Source organism: Plectrocnemia conspersa, unplaced genomic scaffold (assembly GCF_051122295.1).
Source record: "Plectrocnemia conspersa isolate PC_06_02 unplaced genomic scaffold, ASM5112229v1 ptg000004l, whole genome shotgun sequence".
In the NCBI taxonomy this organism is placed as follows: Eukaryota; Metazoa; Arthropoda; class Insecta; order Trichoptera; family Polycentropodidae; genus Plectrocnemia; species Plectrocnemia conspersa.
In genome coordinates this window covers 7,755,259-7,776,348 of record NW_028277168.1, presented here as the reverse complement: position 1 = coordinate 7,776,348, position 21,090 = coordinate 7,755,259, and the positions used below count along the sequence as shown (strand labels likewise).

The 21,090-nt window shown below is 34.9% G+C and overlaps 1 protein-coding gene across 2 annotated transcripts in view; it reads left to right on the top strand.

Moving 5' to 3' along the window:
* N (neurogenic locus Notch protein) overlaps positions 1–21,090 on the top strand; it is a 75,277-nt gene that overhangs the window by 43,847 nt on the left and 10,340 nt on the right. For both annotated transcript variants that reach the window (XM_088185182.1, XM_088185181.1), the window contains exons 3-9: positions 3,745–4,019; positions 4,094–4,289; positions 11,373–11,506; positions 17,561–17,723; positions 17,797–17,990; positions 18,342–18,497; positions 18,583–18,765. In XM_088185182.1, coding sequence (XP_088041308.1) covers positions 3,745–4,019; positions 4,094–4,289; positions 11,373–11,506; positions 17,561–17,723; positions 17,797–17,990; positions 18,342–18,497; positions 18,583–18,765 — 1,301 coding nt within the window. The remainder of the gene's footprint in view (positions 1–3,744; positions 4,020–4,093; positions 4,290–11,372; positions 11,507–17,560; positions 17,724–17,796; positions 17,991–18,341; positions 18,498–18,582; positions 18,766–21,090) is intronic.

Here is a 21,090-nt window from a genome sequence, read left to right as displayed (position 1 = left end):
GAACCCGGGCCCTGAGAAAACAATGATTCCGGGCCTCTCGACAAAAATGCTGTTTTATTTATTTTTTAATATCGAAATCTTGAATAAATAATAATATGTACGAGTTAACCCATTCTAAGCTACAAAGAAATATAAAAAAATAGCCACCGTTGCGACATATTTTATGCGAAATATTTTAATTATGCATTAAAAATATCTACTCATATTATTTACCTGATAATTAGTCGTGTTTTCTTTGATGCAGTGTTGCTATATAGCGATTTTCCAGTCCAAGTCAAAGGCAATAAAATCGTGCCATCGCGGTGAAAACTCTAGATAACAATATTACGAGTGAGAATCGAATAATGCACATCTAAAGCGAATTTTGCTCTATAGAAGAGCGCCAAAACAATTGTCACTTCTCAGAAGTCAAAAATCCACGTCAAAAGCAATAAAATCGGTTTGAAAATACTTTATTTGACTGAAATGACATATTTTAAAAAATATTTTCGGGATAGATTCGAGACTGTTTTTTCTATATTTTTTTTCAGGAATACCCACATGTAACTAAATGAATTATTTATTTATTTTGCTGCATTAAATCCAGTTGTCAAATTACCGATAATACAAACTATAAAAACAATGAATTTATATAAATCAGCTGGTGCTGTTGTTGATTTTACGTTATTTCTTTGCTTATTTCTTAGCTTATTTCTTAGGTATTCTATCTGAAAATTCAGATCGAATACCTAAATTTACTGCTACTAATTTGCATTTTTTAAACATTAAAAAAGCAGTAAAATCAACAATAATTTGCAGACAAATTTTAACACAAACAGAGCCGCGTCAAAAACTACAATCTGTTCCTTTGAATAATATTTATTGTGAAAGTACTACCAAGAAAGTGGGTGCTTTTGAAGGCAATGTTCCGCTCCTTTTATTTCTTGTATAATATGTATAAAAAGGCTGAAGAAACTTATATCTGAAATACATCAGTATATAGGTACATCTCAAACAACTGTAATTTACTTCAGATTCATTATTTGAGGTAGGTTTTTACTTTTTTTATAAATATATTCTTGCTATAATTTTTTCCAAAATTACGCCCCTTAAGAAGAACGGGCCACGGGAATTTGTCCCCGCTTCTTCCCCCTCATACATATATAAAAAGGCGCCCTGGCGATGTTAGCCCTTTCTGTGGGGCGCATTTCCTACGGCTGTTCTCGACGATTATTAAGCTGCGACAGATTTGAATAACTATAGATATTTTCATTGATGAGTTACCCCTTATCTTGGCTGTTTTTCCCACTTGCGTAGCCGCTACATACCAAAATAGTACCAAAAGCCCCGAAACAAAGGCAAATATGGATTGAAATGGATCCGTTACACTTACTGTTCTAATGCCATGTGCCTCATGCGGGGCTCACTCACTACACTCTCGTAATGCCAAGAGTATAGTACTATATTTTCTTTAATAAAAGTGGTAGTTTCTTGTTAAAACATTTCGGCCATTTAAACTTTGGGTTTTTTATTAATGAAAATCGCAGTATTTTTGTAAAATATAAACATGTTCTCCATACGCAACATTAAAACTTGATTTAAAAATTACAGTAAAAATAAAGGGTTGATTTTTTGCTACGATTAATGCACGTTATGGGTTGATATCACCTGTGAGATTAGGAAAAGATAAGAAAAGCTAATTTTTCAAGCTTTCAGGTGTTTCGTTAAAATACATGTTACCAATCCCTGTATAAATTTATCAATTTTCACTAAAATGTTTTGGTTCATATTCATCCACAATCTTGGAGGGCTATAGTTTTTTCTTCTAATAAACGTTCTCCATTCTGTTCATTATATGGCGATTGTGCTTCAACTGATCATTCCGTTCAAGTCTGTCTATTTTATTTCATATAAGAACTTCTTGCCTAAGAAGCTCTTCTATGCTCTGCTCATGATCATTACGATAAATTTTAATAAATTATAAATAAAATTCGGGATCTCAAATAATTATTTTTCCAGCAAGCATATTTTTTTCAAATGTTGGTAATATATCCTCGGCTATTTGGTTAGGAGTTCATGATTACATATTTCCTTCAATTCCTAAAGCGGTCGTTTTCATGGGTGCTAGTTAAAAATAAACATAATTAATTTATCGCCTACCATTTATATTGAAGTTGCTTTCGGCCGACTAATTGCCGGTCGTGCGATATGTCTTATTTAGTTGTTAGTTCCGCTTAGGAAATTTTCCCCGCTTTTTTGCTTTTATTTTAATTATTAATCGGCGATTAATAGCGTGCTAACCGGTGTAATTGCTTTGTCAGACACGGATCGCGATTATGCTATCGCCACGTTCATATACATAAAAACATGATATTTAATAACAAAATTGAGCTTCGCGCTTCCGAGTGACATCGACGCGTAACCACGAAACAAACCCGCGCGTTACGCATTATGATTATTATATACGCGACACACAACGCATCCGATTTGAATACCGGCGAGGTCGAAACTGCCGAGCTTTCGTCTGTTTACCATAGGCACAATACGATCATAGAGCGTGATAATGCGGAGATAATAGGAAGTTTGAGCGTGACCCGGCGATGGACAGCGGAACGGCTTCCGAACCGTTTCGGCTTCCAATTGCTGCTGACGCTGCTGCTGCCGCTGCCATGGCGGTCACGACCTTCCGATCCGACCTCATTTTATAACGCCTCATTTCGTTGTGGTATTCCCGAAACGTGTTTATTTGTCGGACAGAGCTGTTGGGAGAGCTGAATTGAAAATTCGGTGCGGTTTTATATGGCTATTGTAATAAACCAAACAGCACCCGGTTAAACTTTAATACATACACGACTGATATAAAATAAAAGTACTATTATACACAGCATTCGTATTTGGTAGAACGATATCTTTAAGCATTTGTCCTTAGATCTGGGTAAATTACACCAAATTGCGTAAATATTAATATTTCTTAGGATTACGAACATATAATGCAGAAGGAGATTGGCTAAAGTACATTAAACTTTAGAACAAGGCAGATCTATCAATTCTAGAGTTGCAAAAATTATGATTTTCTGACATGAATTTTTTACTCTTTTGCACTCAAAAACGACGCACAGAAATCACGGTTGAATCCAAAAAATAGTCTGTGTTACTATATAGTGTCTTATTCCCTAGTTTTTAACACTATTTAGCCATTTCACTTTTAACTCCTCTTTCCTTAGTTGTTTGATAGAGCAATTTAAGAATTTAGAGTATGTAAAATTGTATTCATAATCCATTAAATTTACTTTAAAGCCTCTCGCCTTACATTGCGAATATGTACCACGTCCGAAAATAAAACACTCAACAGGTTGTATTGTGTTTTAAGTGCTGATTGTTTGTTTATGTGCAGGTGCACCGCCTTAGCTCAGGCATTGTTTATTTTACAAATGTATTGACACAAAACTTTATCTTTTTTCGGCAAGATTATGTAAATAGCTCCAGCGTTCGGAATGCTGGTATTTTTTGTACGTTTTTTTCTCGGAACATGTCCGTCATATCTATATCTACTATAAAGCGGCTGGAGTGTGTTGCATTTATGGCATTTTATTGTGTCCATTGCGGCACTCATTGCTATTCACAATCGACATCACTCGGCAAGACACGTAGCGGCTAACACCGATGAAAATCAATGTTACTAAGGCTCCGCGTGTTTCGGATTTCAATCGCGACTCGCGGCTCATCGAACTTATCTAATGTTATATTTTTGTGTAATGTTCACAGCTGTACGGCGAAGTACGTCGGCGAGTACTGCCAGCATGTTAATCCGTGCTACACGGGCCCTGGACCGAGATGCCAAAACGGAGGTTCTTGTCGCGTGCAACAGGCGCCCGATTCATCACCGCACTTCGTCTGCGACTGTCCGGTAGGATACAGCGCTTCCCTGTGCGAGATCAGGGAGGCCAACGATTGCGATTCTGCCCCCTGCTACAACGGAGGCACTTGCGTGTTGAAGAGCCTGAGGGATTACCACTGTGCCTGCGCGCCCGGATTCACCGGTAAGCTATCGCCTCCGCTACCGTCCGGACCTGTTGAATTTTCTCGATTTAACGCTCGTTTTACTACTCCATAGGTTCTCAATGCGAAAGCCAAGATCATTGCGGATCGCAGCCTTGCCACAATGGAGCCACGTGCGTGTCGAAGGGTTCGGGGTACACGTGCGAGTGTGCCCCTGGCTTTTCGGGATCTTCCTGCTCCGAGGACGTCATCGAATGCAAATCGCACCCCTGCAGGCACGGAAAGTGTATCAACACGCACGGAAGTTACACGTGAGTGAAATTTATTTATACATTAATATGAATGGGGAGGATTAATCTTTTAGGTCAAAGCTAAGTAGCGTTTGATATGATTTTCTATAATCAAAATAATCGTGGTTTTTCTAAAGAGGAGACAATATCTTATCAGTTATAACAGAAGTTATCGAATGAGGTTTCGAATTAATGCGAATAAGTCTAGCTGGGGCTCGGGAGTAACTTGATATGTTTTTTTATGGACCAAAAGTCACATTTTTTAGACTAGATATATATATATATATAAAAAATAGTATATAGTAAATGAACCCCATATCATAAAAGCGAGTACTACATTAAAAATACCTAGCCATCCACGAATAATAGGATTATTGATAAATCTGAGACGTGAGACTAGAGAAAAATCATAATTTTTTAAATATTGTGCCCTATTTTGCTGCCATCACATTCCAGGTGTTTATGGTTCTTCTTACATGTTTGTTCTGTTCAAACTTTAACATTAACAAACGATAATAACAAATTTAATTTTACTCTTATGAGTAAGGACGTGTGCAATCCTGTCTACACTTCCATTCGAAACTCGCTTCCACCAACACTTCATTAAGAACTTCTACATGAGCTCCCGATTTGGTACGCGCGAGAGTTTTTACGTATTCGAAACCAAGTAAAATGCATCGCCCAGTTGGGTTAAAATAGCCCTTAGAGTGCCACGTATAATAACTTATAAGAAAATAAGTTTTATACATAGGAGCTGGATTAAAAACTGAAGGGCTGGTGGGTCGTCGCATCAGTCAATTAAAAGTTTCGCAAAGCGATTAATTTTAGCTTATATTTACAAATACTTTTTAGTGTATTTTACAATTGAGGATATTTTATATGTGTACAGTAGACCCCTCCAATAACACGATAAATTGGGTGTGCCCGTTACTTGATATGTGAGCGAGCCAAAGGGAAGATATCTCACCACACATGCCCGATTCGTACGTACGTATTGCAAAAAAATGTATGAGTTTTTTAATCTCCTAGCTATACACACCGAAATAGCACGTTCCCAATTTACCGTGTTATTGGGGGTCTACTGTATATACACATCAGTGGCGTGCCGTCATTAGACTAGAGGAACTAGGCTAGTCCCTAAAAATCTTTTACCTAAAATTGAAAAATATCAACAATGGCATTATTAAACAAAATTCTAAGTTTAATTTTATTTACATAAGCTCTACTTTAACCCTTTCAATGCTAAAAAGATAAAGTTTTCTGTATTGGTTTTTATTTTCGTCATGACGCTCACATACAAACTTCGCGCATCAGTGTTGCCACATGTGAAATAAATACCGGATCGCGAGGAATTGCCAATTTTTTTATAATTTGACCTCATTGAATAAGTTTAGTTTTAATTACATGTGTTTGCAATAAACTTGAAGGAAATAAATGAAAAAAACGTTAATTTTGTGTCAGTGTTTTTTTTAATTTCAACTTATAATTATATCATTTTTCAGTAGTGACTTTTTATATATTATTGAAATTATTTTTTCTAAAAATGAAAGGCAGTCTTGAAAAGTAGACAGATTGACATGTGAGGATTAAGAGATTTTTTATAAGAATGCACACTACATTATCATTTTTTTTAACTTAGAACTCAAAATTATTTTAAAAACAATTTAATTACTCGAAATATTGGGCAAAAGTATGATAACAACGCCTGTAAAATAAATAATAGTGTTTTTAAATTATTTTCAATGTTTTTAATCTAGTCGCCTATCATATGTCATAAGTTACTGGAAATAAACAAACACAAACAATAAAAAATGTATAAATATAAAGCAACACTGATCAGCAAAAACGCATAACTATCAGTTAAATATTATGATTTCCGAAAATACGTTGCAACTGTGGCTAATTATTAAAATTATCTGTGGCATAGAGAAGGTTAAAAGCTGATGTTTTATGGGCTTTATAAATAAATTGCTCAAGTCCTATTTTATTAATTGGATTAACACCCAACTATAAAATATCTATCGCAGATTAAAAAAAATAAAATAAAACGTCCCTCTTATTGTTTGACTGAATATCAAATAAAAAATCGACGTTTTTTTGCATTTTGCAGTCATACATTGAAATATAATATCGGAAAATATAGGTATTATAACAAATGATTGTATGTGAGATTTACTCATTGATATGACGTGTTTTCTAAGCTTTTCCTACATATTTCTGAAAACGCATGTATGAGATGTTTAAATTAATAATTGTCTATCTAACTTTAGGAATCATAAAAAATGTTTATTTTATTGTAAACCAAATTCATTACAAAGATCGCCTTTTTGCATTTAACTTACAGTTTTGTTATGTAGATAAAAAAAAATATGATACGTTGTTGTATTGAGTTTATTGTCGATTTTATAGTAAAGCATTATTTTCAGCGATGTCACATATGTATGTACATACCTCAAATATATTCAGCAAATTATTTAATATCTAACATATTTATAATATTCAAGATCTTTATTGCTGTTCCACTCATGTTTATAAATAACACGATATGATTAGTACATCTTAATTGGTTTCCTTTTTTTTAAACTTAATTAAATTTCTATTTATCAATTTTATAAAAAGTTTCTCCTATGAGAATAATATTTTAATTTGTATTATTTATTGTTTAAGTTATACAAAATGCTAAAAGTGGACCATCCTAACTAATGTGAATTTAATCTTTTGAGAGGCAATATATAAAAGATAACTAGTTAACTCAAATAAAATAAAACAAATTACTTTCATCAATTTCGTCTTCGAAAGAAACATACAGATTAATAGACATTCTTTAATTCAACTTCGGTTTAAATGCCAGATGTTAATTTTTTTATTTGAATGCGTCTTTCAAAAGAAAATATGGTCATATTGCATTTATGTTATTCAGCTTTTTTGATATGTGACTAATTTTGCTTTTGTACGACTCAGATGTCATTAAAAAACTGCATTTTTTCGTATTCTGTGTACATTCTATAGCTTTTGATTATTCAATTTTTGTAAAAAGAAACACTACGCGCGAGAGTGTTGTAACCCGCTCGGTCCATTCTCTAATCGTCTCGTGGGAGAGCAATCTCGGCCCTGTCGCAGTACGTTCAAAATTAGTGATGCCGCGTGAAATGTTTCAGTGACGAGTTAAATCGTTCTTTTGTGGCGGCTGCGTTCTAATGTGGTGATGGTGCAACTTTTTCGTTGGTCCTTTCGGTTTTTAATCGGCCCGAGGTCCTACCGATATCTCCCCGCGTTCGGACGGAGTTCATCATGATTTACGAGCCGCCTAATGCCTCTCAGCAACAGTCACTAATTACCCCGTTCCGAAAGTGCTTGTTCTCTCGAAAGCTTCTAGGAAACGGGACAAATTATATATAATTAGCACCATCAACATTTTTATATTCGAAGAGTAAAAAAGCGCGCAATTTGCCCTCGGGAGCACACCTCATATTCTACTGTGTATTTAACTTGATGGATTTATTTCGTCTGGTATTATGTTTATGGCATTTCGCTCATAATTCATAAATGCTTTATTGTGACGACGAGTACAACGGCATAATACAACGTTTCACAATCGAGCTTAATTACCGAGTGCAAGAAGGATGTTATTGTGGACGCGATTGAGTTATACTAATTTAGTCGCGTCTGCGCTTCACGTGAATCATCTTAATTGATCTTAATGTCGGTGATGTATTTTTTTCGGTACGCCAATTCTGCGAATGCTCAAGAAAACGATCTCATAGTTCGTGTCGTGTCTGCTAGACAATTCTATGAATCTCTTTTTTATCTTCTTTGTGAACATTCTGTCAACATGTGTCTCTCGATTGCACGTGAATAGTTGACCGAATTTTTTTCGCTCTATACACGAACACGCGAAAGCGAATCGCGTCTAATTTTTCCTTAATTGAAATATAATGGACGTTTCTCGGATTTTTTTGCATGCCGCAGAAGATGAGAAGTTTCATACCATTTCGGAACGGACTACGCTGACCTTTCGCCGTTGTACCGCGGGTAATTCAAGCGGCAAGCGCGTAGTACCCTTTCGTACGAGGCGTGTCAGGTTCCACCGTATCTAGCGACCTTCAATCTACCTGGATTGTTTTATATGCGCGTATAATAACCACTGCTCAGGTAGAAAATTGTAATCTCTCATTATGTATCCTGTCGAGCGTATCGCGTGCCGCTAATAGCCCTGCCGCTCCGCGATGATACTCTCTGACCTATCTATTCTATTCCACTCGGAAAGGATCGTTAAAGGATTATGTGTGCCATCGAGCCGCTTAGGTACAAATCAGGATTTATGGTAATTTTTCCCCCAAAATCTGTTTAGCTAAAGTTTATTACTTTACATTATAAAATATATAAAAATATGTAATTGTTCTTAAATTTATATATAGTTTACTTACTATATAATCAAATCAGCTTTTATGAGCGCATTCGATTGTATGTTTTCAAGCTCGTGCTCGTTAGCGTTTCAAAACAGAATAAATACGAAAATTTGTCACGAACTTCCCAAACATGCTGCCTATTTGGAAATGTGTTTATAAGATAATTTAAACATGATTTTTGATAAGCATTCTTTATAAAGATACTCTAAGAAACTCGGAGTTCTAGAAAAATGATTCTCTGGGTCAACGATAGTGAGATTCCGAGTAATGTAGTCGAATGAACGTGAATATATAAATAAGGATGTGGATTAAGAGGAACCGTTTATGTGCACTTTATGTGAATAGAAAAAATATGAAGGAATAATATATTAAATGGATCTTAATCTCGGGCTCCTTTTAGGGGCCGGTCCATGTCTAGATTCATTGATGTTCAGACAAATTTAAATATCCTCACAAAGGTCTGGAATTGCTACCACTGAATAAACGTCGATTTGACTCACGATAGGGTAATGACAGATTAACGAATTTAGGTTTTCTATGAATTTAAAATCTGCTATATTTTTTTACTACCGATAGGTACAACTTACAGTCGAAACAGTGACGAACTTCAACCATCCGTTTTCTAATATAATATTGATTGTCAAATAACTTTCTATGGGTCAAACCATAACATGACTATACAATATACATCAAAAAATAAAAAGAACGACTTGGAATCAGCAGTTCGGCTTTAAATTTATATATCTCATCTCTTCCCATTAGATTTCCACGTATTTACGATCCTCAAAAAAATTCTAAAAGGTCTATGTTGAAAAATAATTTAACACAAATACAACCTCCAGTTACACACTTACACTGCTTGTCAAAAGTTTAAAACTAAAGTATTTTTTGACGCTTCTTTTATGTCTTAAATAAATAAATAAATAAAAACGACAATATATAAGAGATATACTTTTAATTAAAACTCAGAATTACAAATTTAAAAAAGATATTTAAAAAATAATTCTTTTTTCGTCAAAAATCTACCTTTTTTTACTTGGCATCCTATTAACGGAATCCAACTAAATTGATTAATATGTTAATCCACTCGTTCTGTAGACATTCCCACTAAGCCTTTTAGGAGTTTAGTAAATGTTGATGAATATTCCGATTCAGGTTATCCCACAAAAGCTCAATTGGGTTGAAATTAGGCGAATGGGGTGGCCAAATCATATTTTTGAATACCCTTCTTTTTCTTTTGTTTGTAAAAACCCTCTGCATAATTTATAAGCATGTTTGGTATCGTTGTCCTGGTCCTGGTCCAATCAAATATCTACCCATAGGTAAAACTTGCTATTCTAGATTGGTCTTATAATATTATTTTTTACCAGGTTTCAAACTCCTGCTGTTGAGAAACAACCCCACACCATGCTTTGTTTTATAGTTGGCACAATACATTTAGGACGCATTTTTTCGCTGACTCTGCGTCTAACAAATGTTCTACATTTTAATCCAAATAATTCGACATCAGACCTTAGCATTTTGCATCAATTTTTATGCTTTATGGCCCAGTCATAGTGCATTTTATTTATATATCTTCGGCATAGCAAAGGTTTTTTGTCAGTAATGCGTCTTCCAAGATTGCTTCCCGTAATCGACGTTGCACGGTTGACGACGAAATCTTTTCAATATCAGTATTTTTCACTAGAAAGCAAATTTCTTGTGATGTAGGTCTTCTATTATTTTTACTATATATTATCATATGCTGATCTTGTAGTTTTGACGCAAAGGTTTTTTTGGCAGTAATGCGTCTTCAAGATTTGCTTCCCGTAATCGACGTTGCACGGTTGATGACGAAATCTTTTCAATATCAGTATTTTTCACTAGAAAGCAAATTTTTTGTGATGTAGGTCTTCTATTATTTTTACCAAATATTATCATATGCTGATCTTGTAGTTTTGACGTTATCCTATGTCTTTCTGGAAGATTTATATCACGATTTAGTCCTGTAATAGAATATGTTTATGTCTCCATATAAAAAGTAATGATTGAAGCTCTTTTTCAGGTTATTTTTCCGCCCCATTATAGCAAGAGAATTTCAACTTGAATGTCAGAAAAAGTAACGCATGTAAAAGGTCCAATAGTTTGAATGAAACTAAATTGAAATAAACATTCTCTAGATTATGGCTTTTAGTAGTTTCGAACGCATGTCAATAAATGTGAAAAAGAGAAAATAATTAAACTAGTCGTATTAACATCTTAACCGTTTTAGTCACGCCGTGTAAAATATGAAATAGCGATTAAAAAATAATAATTTAATATAATATTATTATGGTAAATATAAATAATAGTTTATTCTTTAAATTGGAATATATTTTTTTATTATTTAAAAGAAAAAAGGGTGACTTTGTGACATGAACATCATTGCATGTTTTGGTCTTAAACTTTTGACTAGCAGTTTACATATAATATATTTGTTCTAATTTTATATGATATCCACTCTTAAATAATGAATCGGTGGATAGGTGTGTTTGCTTTTATTTCTTACCTCTCATATGATTGTTGCGCGCGTTGTAATAAAAATCAGAGCGGATTACGACTATGAGATCTGGCGTGTTATATTCACACGGAACAGGTTTCCATAAGAGATTTTGCTCTAAGATACGTAACGAAATTTGCATTTAATTAATGAAAATTATAATTTTTCTCAACACAGGTGTATATGCGAGGCCGGTTACACGGGCAGGAACTGTGAGAGCGAGTACATCCCGTGCGAACCTTCGCCCTGCAGGAACGGCGGGACCTGCCACCGGGTCGATCAGCTGAATTACGAGTGCAAATGCCCTACAGGTGAGTTTTTTGACTGTTCGTCCGTGCACTTTGACACTGGGTCGTGTGCAAAAACAATTGCGTTCGTTGTACGTGTGTGTATATATATATAATAATAACAACAACACACAACACAAGAGTCGTGTTTATCCAGCGGCACGCCCTTCCGTCATTAGCCGAGAGAAGTTCTCAGGGCGAGCGCGGAGACACGCCGATAATGACTGGTTGCAGCGCGCTGGACCGCTTTGAGACAACGTGCACTGTTGTTGTGTCTCTCCTTTGAGACGTTGAAATATGGAACAGCGGTCGCCAACCTTGGACCGGCCGCCATCCTTGCTCGTTAGAACATCGTCGGGCGTTGAAAGCTCGTTTTGGCCTTGCGAAAGTCTACAATAGTATAATTTGTAATTAGCAAATAAGTTTGTGGAATATTGATGCTGTTGCACATAGTTCTCAAAATGGGGAATATCGCCCACCGGTGGGCGATGGAAGGCGACAGAGAAGTGGGCAAAAAATAATGTTCAAAAATGTTTTAGGCATTTTATTTTTTTAATATCTTGTGATAATAAAATATGTGATATTTTAGAAATAATTTCTCTTTTACCAGTAAATGAAGCTTTACTTTTTGGTTTTGCCTCTAGGGTCGATGTATTTCCCTTATCTTTTTTTCTTCTTGCGGTATTTGGTAATTAAACATATTTTAAAGGTGGGCGATGAAAAATGTTTTCGTTGAAAAATGGGCGATGAGTTAATTAGGTTTGAAAATCTATGCTCATGCATAAAAAAAAGTGGATATCTATGAATACATTATGCTCTTATCTTGACTCATTCAGTTTGTAGTATATGTAATGCTAATCATTCTGTTTAAATTCGACACATTGAATTATAATGTTAAAAGTTATATAATTATTCAGTTACTTCCCTTCACGAGACATTTGTCCACTTTTATTTTTGAGTGACATTATGGTGATTATTATCAGTACAATTAACCAGTGCTTTACTTTCAAAAGTTCATCGAGTACCGCAACGATGCTTTAAAGTTACATCGGTTTATCAAATCGTTATCATTCTTCTGTAATTTTTTTTTTTTTAATTTTTGTTTATTACATAATTAAATAATACATTTTTATAAACATATATATTTACATTTCATTGGTTGCTGGTTAATTACCATTATCACAATTTACGATTGATTTGCTAAATTAAGAGGAATTACAAAAATAAAAATAATAAAAGAACATAAAATACGTTAAGTTTAGGTCAAAGTACATAAACACCTTTAACAAAAAAAAAAAAAAAAATATTAATTATAAATATATATTTTTAATATAAAACTCGTGGACCTGGAGCTGTTAAATTAATAGATAAAATTTATGCGTCAGAGCAAGATGTGCTTTGGCATTTTGTGTTTATATTTAAATTTGAGTTTGTTTTTGTCGTAATCACCGATTCTTGAGACTAACGGGTTAGTATGATTTCGCGGTATTTTTTTTATAATAATTATTAGTATGGTGGTGAACATGTTCTTTAATAGTTGGAATTAAATATTTATTATGAAGTTTTTTGAGGTTAGTATAAAAAGGTGTATTATAAATTATTTTTATAGCTTTATTTTGAACAACTTGTAGCTTAGAAAAGTTAGTATTACACGTATTACTCCACACTGGGCAGGCGTAAGTCATTGCCGGTCTGATTAATTGCTTATATAATAGAATTTTATTTTTAGTATTTAGCGCACTTTTTCGATTAAAAATTGGTTTTAACGCCGCAATGGCTGCGAGCCCTTTAGATTTAAGTTCGGTTATATGTTTATTAAATTTAAGCTTGAAATTCTTCTGTAATAACATCAGCATTATGTTGGCACTGAAGGATGTGACACGATTTTATTCCAATCCCAACTAATTGAGACTTCCACCTCGTTCACGAACGAATTCCAATATACTCCTGCACGCAATACATCTTCAACTCGTCTTTTTTCACCAATTACCACTCATCAGTCGCCGAGACATGGCCGGCGTCGGCGCATTTCGCACTCATCGCCGCCATAATGTGCGATAATCGAGCACGTGTGGAGTTTATCTGTGCAGGTTTAGAATCTCTGATTACACGTGATTACTGTACTGCTTGCCCGTGTCCGGTAACAATGCTTTCTCACGTTCGTGCGGACTCTACCTGTCCTCGGCCGCCTATTAAATAAGGCGCGATTAAAACATTGTCTTTCACCCTCAAAGTGGGTGCAGCTCTCTCGATCGAGATTCGTCGCGAGCCACGGTTTTCGAAGCGCAAAGTGTACCGCGGCCGAGCGAGATGGCCCCGGGCTTTTGCGGTGCTGGGACCCGGGTTCGATTACCCGCATTCGTATCGAGTTCTTCCCAAACCGATTTGTGGCTTCGGCCGATGGACATGCTGGTCGGTGTTCAGACATTTTTTCCCACTCGCTTATGCTGTATTAAAATATTGGAATAGTTTTCGAATCGCTGTGATGTAGTAAAATCCTTTGACGCGGCCATGTGGTTGACAAGTGTCTGGTGTTCTCACCGTTTGCCGTTTGAATCGCCGTGACCACGTGAATCAACAATTATTAATATTGGCTGCATATAAAAGGAGCGAGATATTCCTCGCTGAATGATTATAACGCGTGACCATTTCTTGACTTATGCTTTAATATCCCGACAGATTAACAATAATTTTACGCAACGCTGTAGATATAGTGTGTCTTTAGTACGTTTAACTCTTTATATTAGTATTATTAATAGTAACTAAAGATTGGCATCTTGATTGTTTGACTAGTATATACGCGAATTAAGTGGTGAGTCGAGTAAGATCAAAGTTAATTAGGTACGACTTTCTCCCACTGTATATTTGCCTAGCAGTGTATACAATTAAACAAGTGTAAAAAAACATCACTAGAACACTTGTTTGTGGTTTATTAACTATTTGATTTAATGTATTATTTGAAAAGTTTTGTTTAAGATGTGTCGTAAAAAACAGTTAAGAAAAATCCTGATAACGGCGCATGATATCACAGTGAAAGCGTTCTATTGGAAACCCTTATAAAATCTTAGATTTCGCGCACTGTTTTATAAATACTATTTGGACGAATCAGAAAGATTTGTTTTCACATTTTTAGTGGAAAGAAAATCAACTTGTGTTGTTTGAAAAAAATGCATACAAAATGCTTTTGAATTTTTGTTTAAAATTTTCTCGATAATTCCTTTTTGATCAAGTTCGTCGCAAGTAGTGTTATTTTTCAAGAAATTGGACAGGAAAAAATATGTAGTGGGGGATCCTGGGACCAAAAATGATCATTCTTTAATAAGGTTACTAAACCTTAAAATGTAATATACATCATATTAAGGTTTTTTATAACAATATTACGACTTAAAATAAGTGAGAATCGAATGATGGAAACATATTTATACCAAATTTTGACCAATAGTAGAGCACAGAAAACAATTATCCTTTCTCGGAAGTAAAAAATTCACACCAAAAGCAATAAAATCGTGCCGTCGCCGTCACAGTAGAAACGCTGTTATCTAGCGTGCATATTAAGACTTTTAATAAAAATATTACGACTTACAATAAGTGAGAATCGAATAATGAAAGCATATCTAAACCAAATTTTGACCAATAGGAGAGCGCAGAAAACAATTATTCCTTCTCAGAAGTCAAAAATCCACGTCAAAAGCAATAAAATCGTGTCGGTGCCGTCGCAGTGGGAACGCTCGGTACGGTGTATAAAATTTTTTCCATTGATAATACTTTTTTTTATTATACAATCAAAATGGTTTTTAATTTTTTTAACTTTTATACAAAAGTTTACTTAAGAATTTTATATTATCACTCTTTGTAATCAGATAATTAATTACAGTAATTTTAATATCAAAATTATCATTAAATATCATATATTTTTATTATTATTATTATTATTAATTGTTAATTTGTTTAATCTTATCCATTCACTAATATGGATCAAATCACTCTGGATGTTCCTTTGCATGTTTTAGAGTTATATGCTTCCTCTACACTCTCTGGAAGTTACCGAACCAAAGGTCTACCGAATATGGTCGAGGTCGCCGAGGGCAGACCCGAGCTCGACCGAAGTAGCCCCGAATTAACACATTATATTTTCCGTCCTTGCCCAACCATGGCCTACTTCCAGAGAGTGTGGAGGAAGCATACAATATGTTAGCACTGTATCATCCTTCTTGCAAGTTTACATATGATCATTAATTAATTTCCAAAATTGAGTTTCATTTTAGAGCTGCATATAATTTCACTGGCGCAAATTAGCCAAATATTTTCAGAATATATTCGGGACTTTTTTTTAGATTTTCTTTGAGGGATAATCCGATAATTTCTAGTTTAAAATTAGGGACGTTATTTTAGCTTTATCCAATTGTCGTTTTTTTAACATTTCGATTTTATAAAGATTCATAGTATTTCATTAAATGACATGCCCACAAGTCCCTGTAAATATGTATTTAATTTATGTTGAAAAGCGATACTATCATTTACGACCTCTAAGAGTTAAGGCAGTGATCCACAGTCAAATATATTAAATAATGATATTAAAAAAGCTCAAAAAAAGTCACCAGCGAAAGTTTTTATGACTACATTGCATAAAATAAGTAATGTAATGTAAGTTAAATTTTACGTTCCCAATTTTGTATTATCTTATAAATGGATGTAATAATTCATATGAAGTGGAGAATTAATATAAAAAATGGATAATGCTTATATGGCCGACATTTTTTGAAATTTTCCTCTAAATATTCTTATCCATATTTTCAAATTTTCTTATTTAATTAATACGGGGAAAATTAAAAACATTGTATTCATTATGCACAGGTATTACTCATTCGAGACAATACTCATCTACGTGTTGTCTTTCGCAAGCGAAACCAGCGTTTCTTAAATAAGTTTACAATACGGTCTTCGTATTTAAACTAATTTAATTGTAGTATAAGGTTAGCTTCGTATTTGGAATACATTTTAGAATCTAATGTTTTTTTTACATTTAATCGGTAACAAATTAAGGGGAATTGAGGTGTATACATTTTGCAAGGTGAATAAAAACCAAAGGCGGCTCTGTTGCATCTGCATCATTCATATATTTAATTCGATCGAATGTCCGGCCGAGTAAAAAAAAGAGTCCGATCGGAACGAGGAGATAAATGCTCGATCGGCTCGCAATCATTTCGATCATCGTCGAGAAAGGACCGCCTCGGGGTTTTCTCATTTTTTATCATCGGACATAAAACGGTAATTTGGGAGGGGTGTTGTACCATTTCGAAAAAGTTTTATTGTTACGTACAATTCGAACGTGAGAATCGATCGGCCCGACACGTTGACGCTCGTAGCTCAGGCAAATGTCGGTAACGCAAGCGATAAAAATGCGCTAATTGAAGAAAGGCGTTGATGTTTAATGGGGCGCGTTCACTTGGGTTATCGCAACATCAATCCTTCAGCGCAGCTCTCAACTCTTCATTGTTTGAAGTCAGATATTCTGACTCGTTAGCGAATGAGGCGTGTTTGGGCATATGGAAGGAATCGAGAGCGTTTCAAAGACTTGCTCTTTGAGATATCTGATGTAAATACGAACGGTAATTAACGTACAATCTAAGCCTTGTTTTCAACGATCGACTCTTTAACAATCTGCATATGTGTATAAACTTTTTTTTTTAAAGCAAGGAGTTTCTTGTTTCATTTGCTTTATATCGTATTACTGCGGTTTTTGAACCGCGCCGTGTTTCGTTACTCCTGCGGGAATTATTGCAGTTTAATACTGATTATATATTTAATTTCTACAGATATTACATTTTAGTATAGATAGTAAAAATACTATTTAAATTATAAACTAGGTAATAAATACGACTCTGTGTGTATATAATATAATAGTTTCATCTTAATCTTTCAACATTAACCATGTGAACTTACGGACAGATGTTTGTCATATACCAGACTTGATTTTTTTGTATGCGTACGGATGGCTGTTGAGATTTTTTATGAAGTACGCGTAAACATCTTGTGTATATTACTACAAATTTCAATATATGAATATTTTTTAAATAGGTTTTCAAGGCAAAGACTGCGAAGAGAACATAGACGACTGTCCTGGAAACTCCTGCCAGAATGGAGCCACTTGCGTGGATGGAGTTGAGGCGTATGTTTGCAGATGTCCTCCCACTTTCACGGGAGAGTACTGTTCCATAGACGTCGATGAATGCTCGTTGAGGTTCGTTTACTTTTATCATTATCATACATAATACGTAAATTTTGAGATTTTAATGTTTTTATTTTTCGCTCAGGCCTTCCGTTTGTCAGAACGGAGCGACTTGCACCAACACCCACGGAGGATTCTCCTGCATATGCGTCAACGGTTGGACTGGTTCTGATTGTTCGGTGAACATCGACGATTGCGCCGGTGCAGCTTGTTTCAACGGAGCCACATGCATAGATCGAGTCGGATCGTTTTATTGTCGCTGCACACCGGGAAAGACTGGTAAGATTCTGAATTACGATGCGATGCTGTTGACCCTTGAACGGCGGGACTGGGTTAATACTATGTATTAATTTAGAATGGAAGTAATACAAATATAAGATTCTTTATTTTTCATCGAAAATATTCTAAATGCCATTTGAATATTACTTAACTGCCGCAATCTCGAAATTCTGTTCAATACACATTAAAGCTTCGTTAATTTATTCCTGATTCCGATCTTTTTAGCATGTAATAAATTACTATTTAAGTGAGTTTAAACATCTCTGTAGAAAAAGTGTCTGTTTCAAGGGTTAATCACGAGTTGTTAGAAAGCATATGAGCATAGCATCATTCAATTTTTATCGTGTTTAGGTCTTTTGTGTCATTTGGACGACGCTTGCACGTCGAATCCGTGTCACATAGATGCCAACTGCGACACGAGTCCCATCAACGGTTCTTATACGTGCTCCTGCGCAAGCGGATACAAAGGCATCGACTGCTCCGAAGACATCAACGAATGCGAGCAAGGTAGGTTTCGTACGTCTAAAAAGAAAATGCTATATATGTACATACGCCTCGTTGAATAGATTGGTAACAGTATCTAAAATTTCAGGTTCTCCATGCGAGCACGACGGTATTTGCGTCAACACACCAGGATCCTTCGCTTGCAACTGCACCCAAGGCTTCACCGGCCCTCGGTGCGAGACCAACATCAACGAGTGCGAGAGCCACCCGTGCAAGAACGACGGAAGCTGCCTGGACGACCCGGGCACGTTCAGATGCGTCTGCATGCCAGGTGAGTCATCCATCTCGAGAGCAAATATTGAATCTTGGCTAAAAATCGCCGACATACGCCCGCGTCTCTTCTCCTCTCTCTGTGTCTGTGTGTCTCGTGACCCGCGCGCTCCGATCGTGGAACTGTGCGAAGGGAGAGGCACTCTCGGCGATGTGTATCTGCGGCCGGCGATCGGAAAGAGAAAACCTCTCGAGAGCCAGGCCGCCACGCCCTCTCAATGAACCTATCATCGTGGCTGCGGTGACCATGATGCCAGCGACGATTTCATTTTTTTTTACGAATTTAAATTTTTCTATTTGAATTTGTGACGGCTTTAGAGGAGAAATTATTCAAAGCGGTTATTAAAAACGCACATTTTTTTCGCTGCATGGCTTGCTTATATTAGAATAGTTATTCAAATGGGTTATTAAAAATATGTATCACAACGGGATGTATAAATTAAATTAATTCATGTCTCAGACTATTAACTCTGAGGTTGCGGGTTCGAGCCCCGGCAGCGGCACTATAATTTTTATTTATAAAAATGCGGTCCCAGCTGCAGTGATGTCTATTGATTATAAATAATTTATAATTAATAATAATATTTAATAAAAAATAAAACAAATATGTAGATAAATTATGCAGGGGAAGAGTCAGTGACGTTATTTAAACTTTTTTAGGGGAGGGGGGTGTGTGCAAAACTTGCCAGTCAGTGGTCAATTTTATTTAGATTCATAAATGCTATGCATTTTTCTGATTAAATTCAAGGGGGGTGGGTCAAACGCTCCTATCTGCCCCCTTCCCAAATCTACGGCAAAAGCGATAAAATCGTTCCGTAGCTGTCACAGTGGAAACGCTCAGTTATCTAGCGTTCATATTATGACTTTTTATAACAATATTACGACAAATTTTGCCCAATAGGAAAGCGTAAAAAATATTTTTTCTCAAAAGTCAGAAATTCACGTCAATAGCAATAAAATCAATAGAAACGCTCAGATATCTTGCGTTCAAATTCGGACTATTTATGACAATATTACGATTTATAATTGAATTTTTGACTTCTTAGAAGTAATAATTGTTTTTCGCCCTCCTATTGATCAAAATTCGGTTTGAATATAACTTAACCCATACTATAATATCAGACGTCTGTGTTAATATCGGTAAGGAGAGCTATCATATTTTAAAAATATAGTGTAATATCCAAGTGCAGACAAACTATGGAGCAATATGTGAAATGCGACGTCTTACTTCTTCTTCAGCTTACACTATTTTCCCCCCGAGAGGCGAGTTGGCTTAGTTTGTATTTTAGACTTGATTTTCATTAGGTCAAGTTGGGTTTAGCTAATTCGCGTAGGTTAGGTTTGGGTTTGAACAGCAAATGAACGTTTCGCAACTGTCACATTGCGCAGCATATAATTTCACTAACGCCTATCAGTTAAATTATATTTTCACTAGTATAAATATATATTTACTGGTGAAAATGCATCTGGACTTCATTAGCGTAAATATAACTTCACAGAAAAATACACAATCACTGTAAAATTTGTACATCGCATGTAAATAAATTATGATAAGTATGTAAATGTAAATGCTATATTTTCACTGGTAAAAATATATATCTACCGGTGAAAGTGTATTCCGTTATGATTTAACTGAAATGACATTTAAAAAAATTCGGGATAGATTCGGGATTTTTTTAGATTTTCTTTGAGACATAACCTGAAAATTTCTTGTTTCAAATCAGGAACGATATTTCACATTTTTCTAAAGGAGGGGAGGGGGGGGGGTAAAAGTTGGTCAGTCAGTGATCGTTTTTTTAATATTTAGTGTCGCAATGACAATTATGTAGTTAGCCTCAAAGTGACTCTGTTAAATGAAACAAAGTATATGACTATTATCACCGCGAACTGCTGCTTAGCTTCTTACTGATTTACCAGTCATACACCATCGAACGTCATACAGTTTTTTCCAAACATACTTCTAGAACTAGTAAATCCATTTTTATTTAAAACTACTCCCATTGCCCTATTTTGTTATTTTTGTAACATCGTTTTATCTAATTTATTAATCATATATAATATTGCTGCACAATAATTGAAGTGGGGGCAATATTGTAGATTTTTTTTTTGTGTTTATACTTAATATTATTCTTATAGATAATTTTTCTACTGTTTTTGTAATATGTAATTACAATGCTCCTTAAAATTTAATTTTAAATCTATAATTTACTATTTTTTATCTACAATTACTCCTAAATATTTTATATTATCAACTATAGATCGTCATTACTTCTTTTTTATATTTTGCATAAATTTATAAAAAAATAAAATTATTGCTATGATTTAT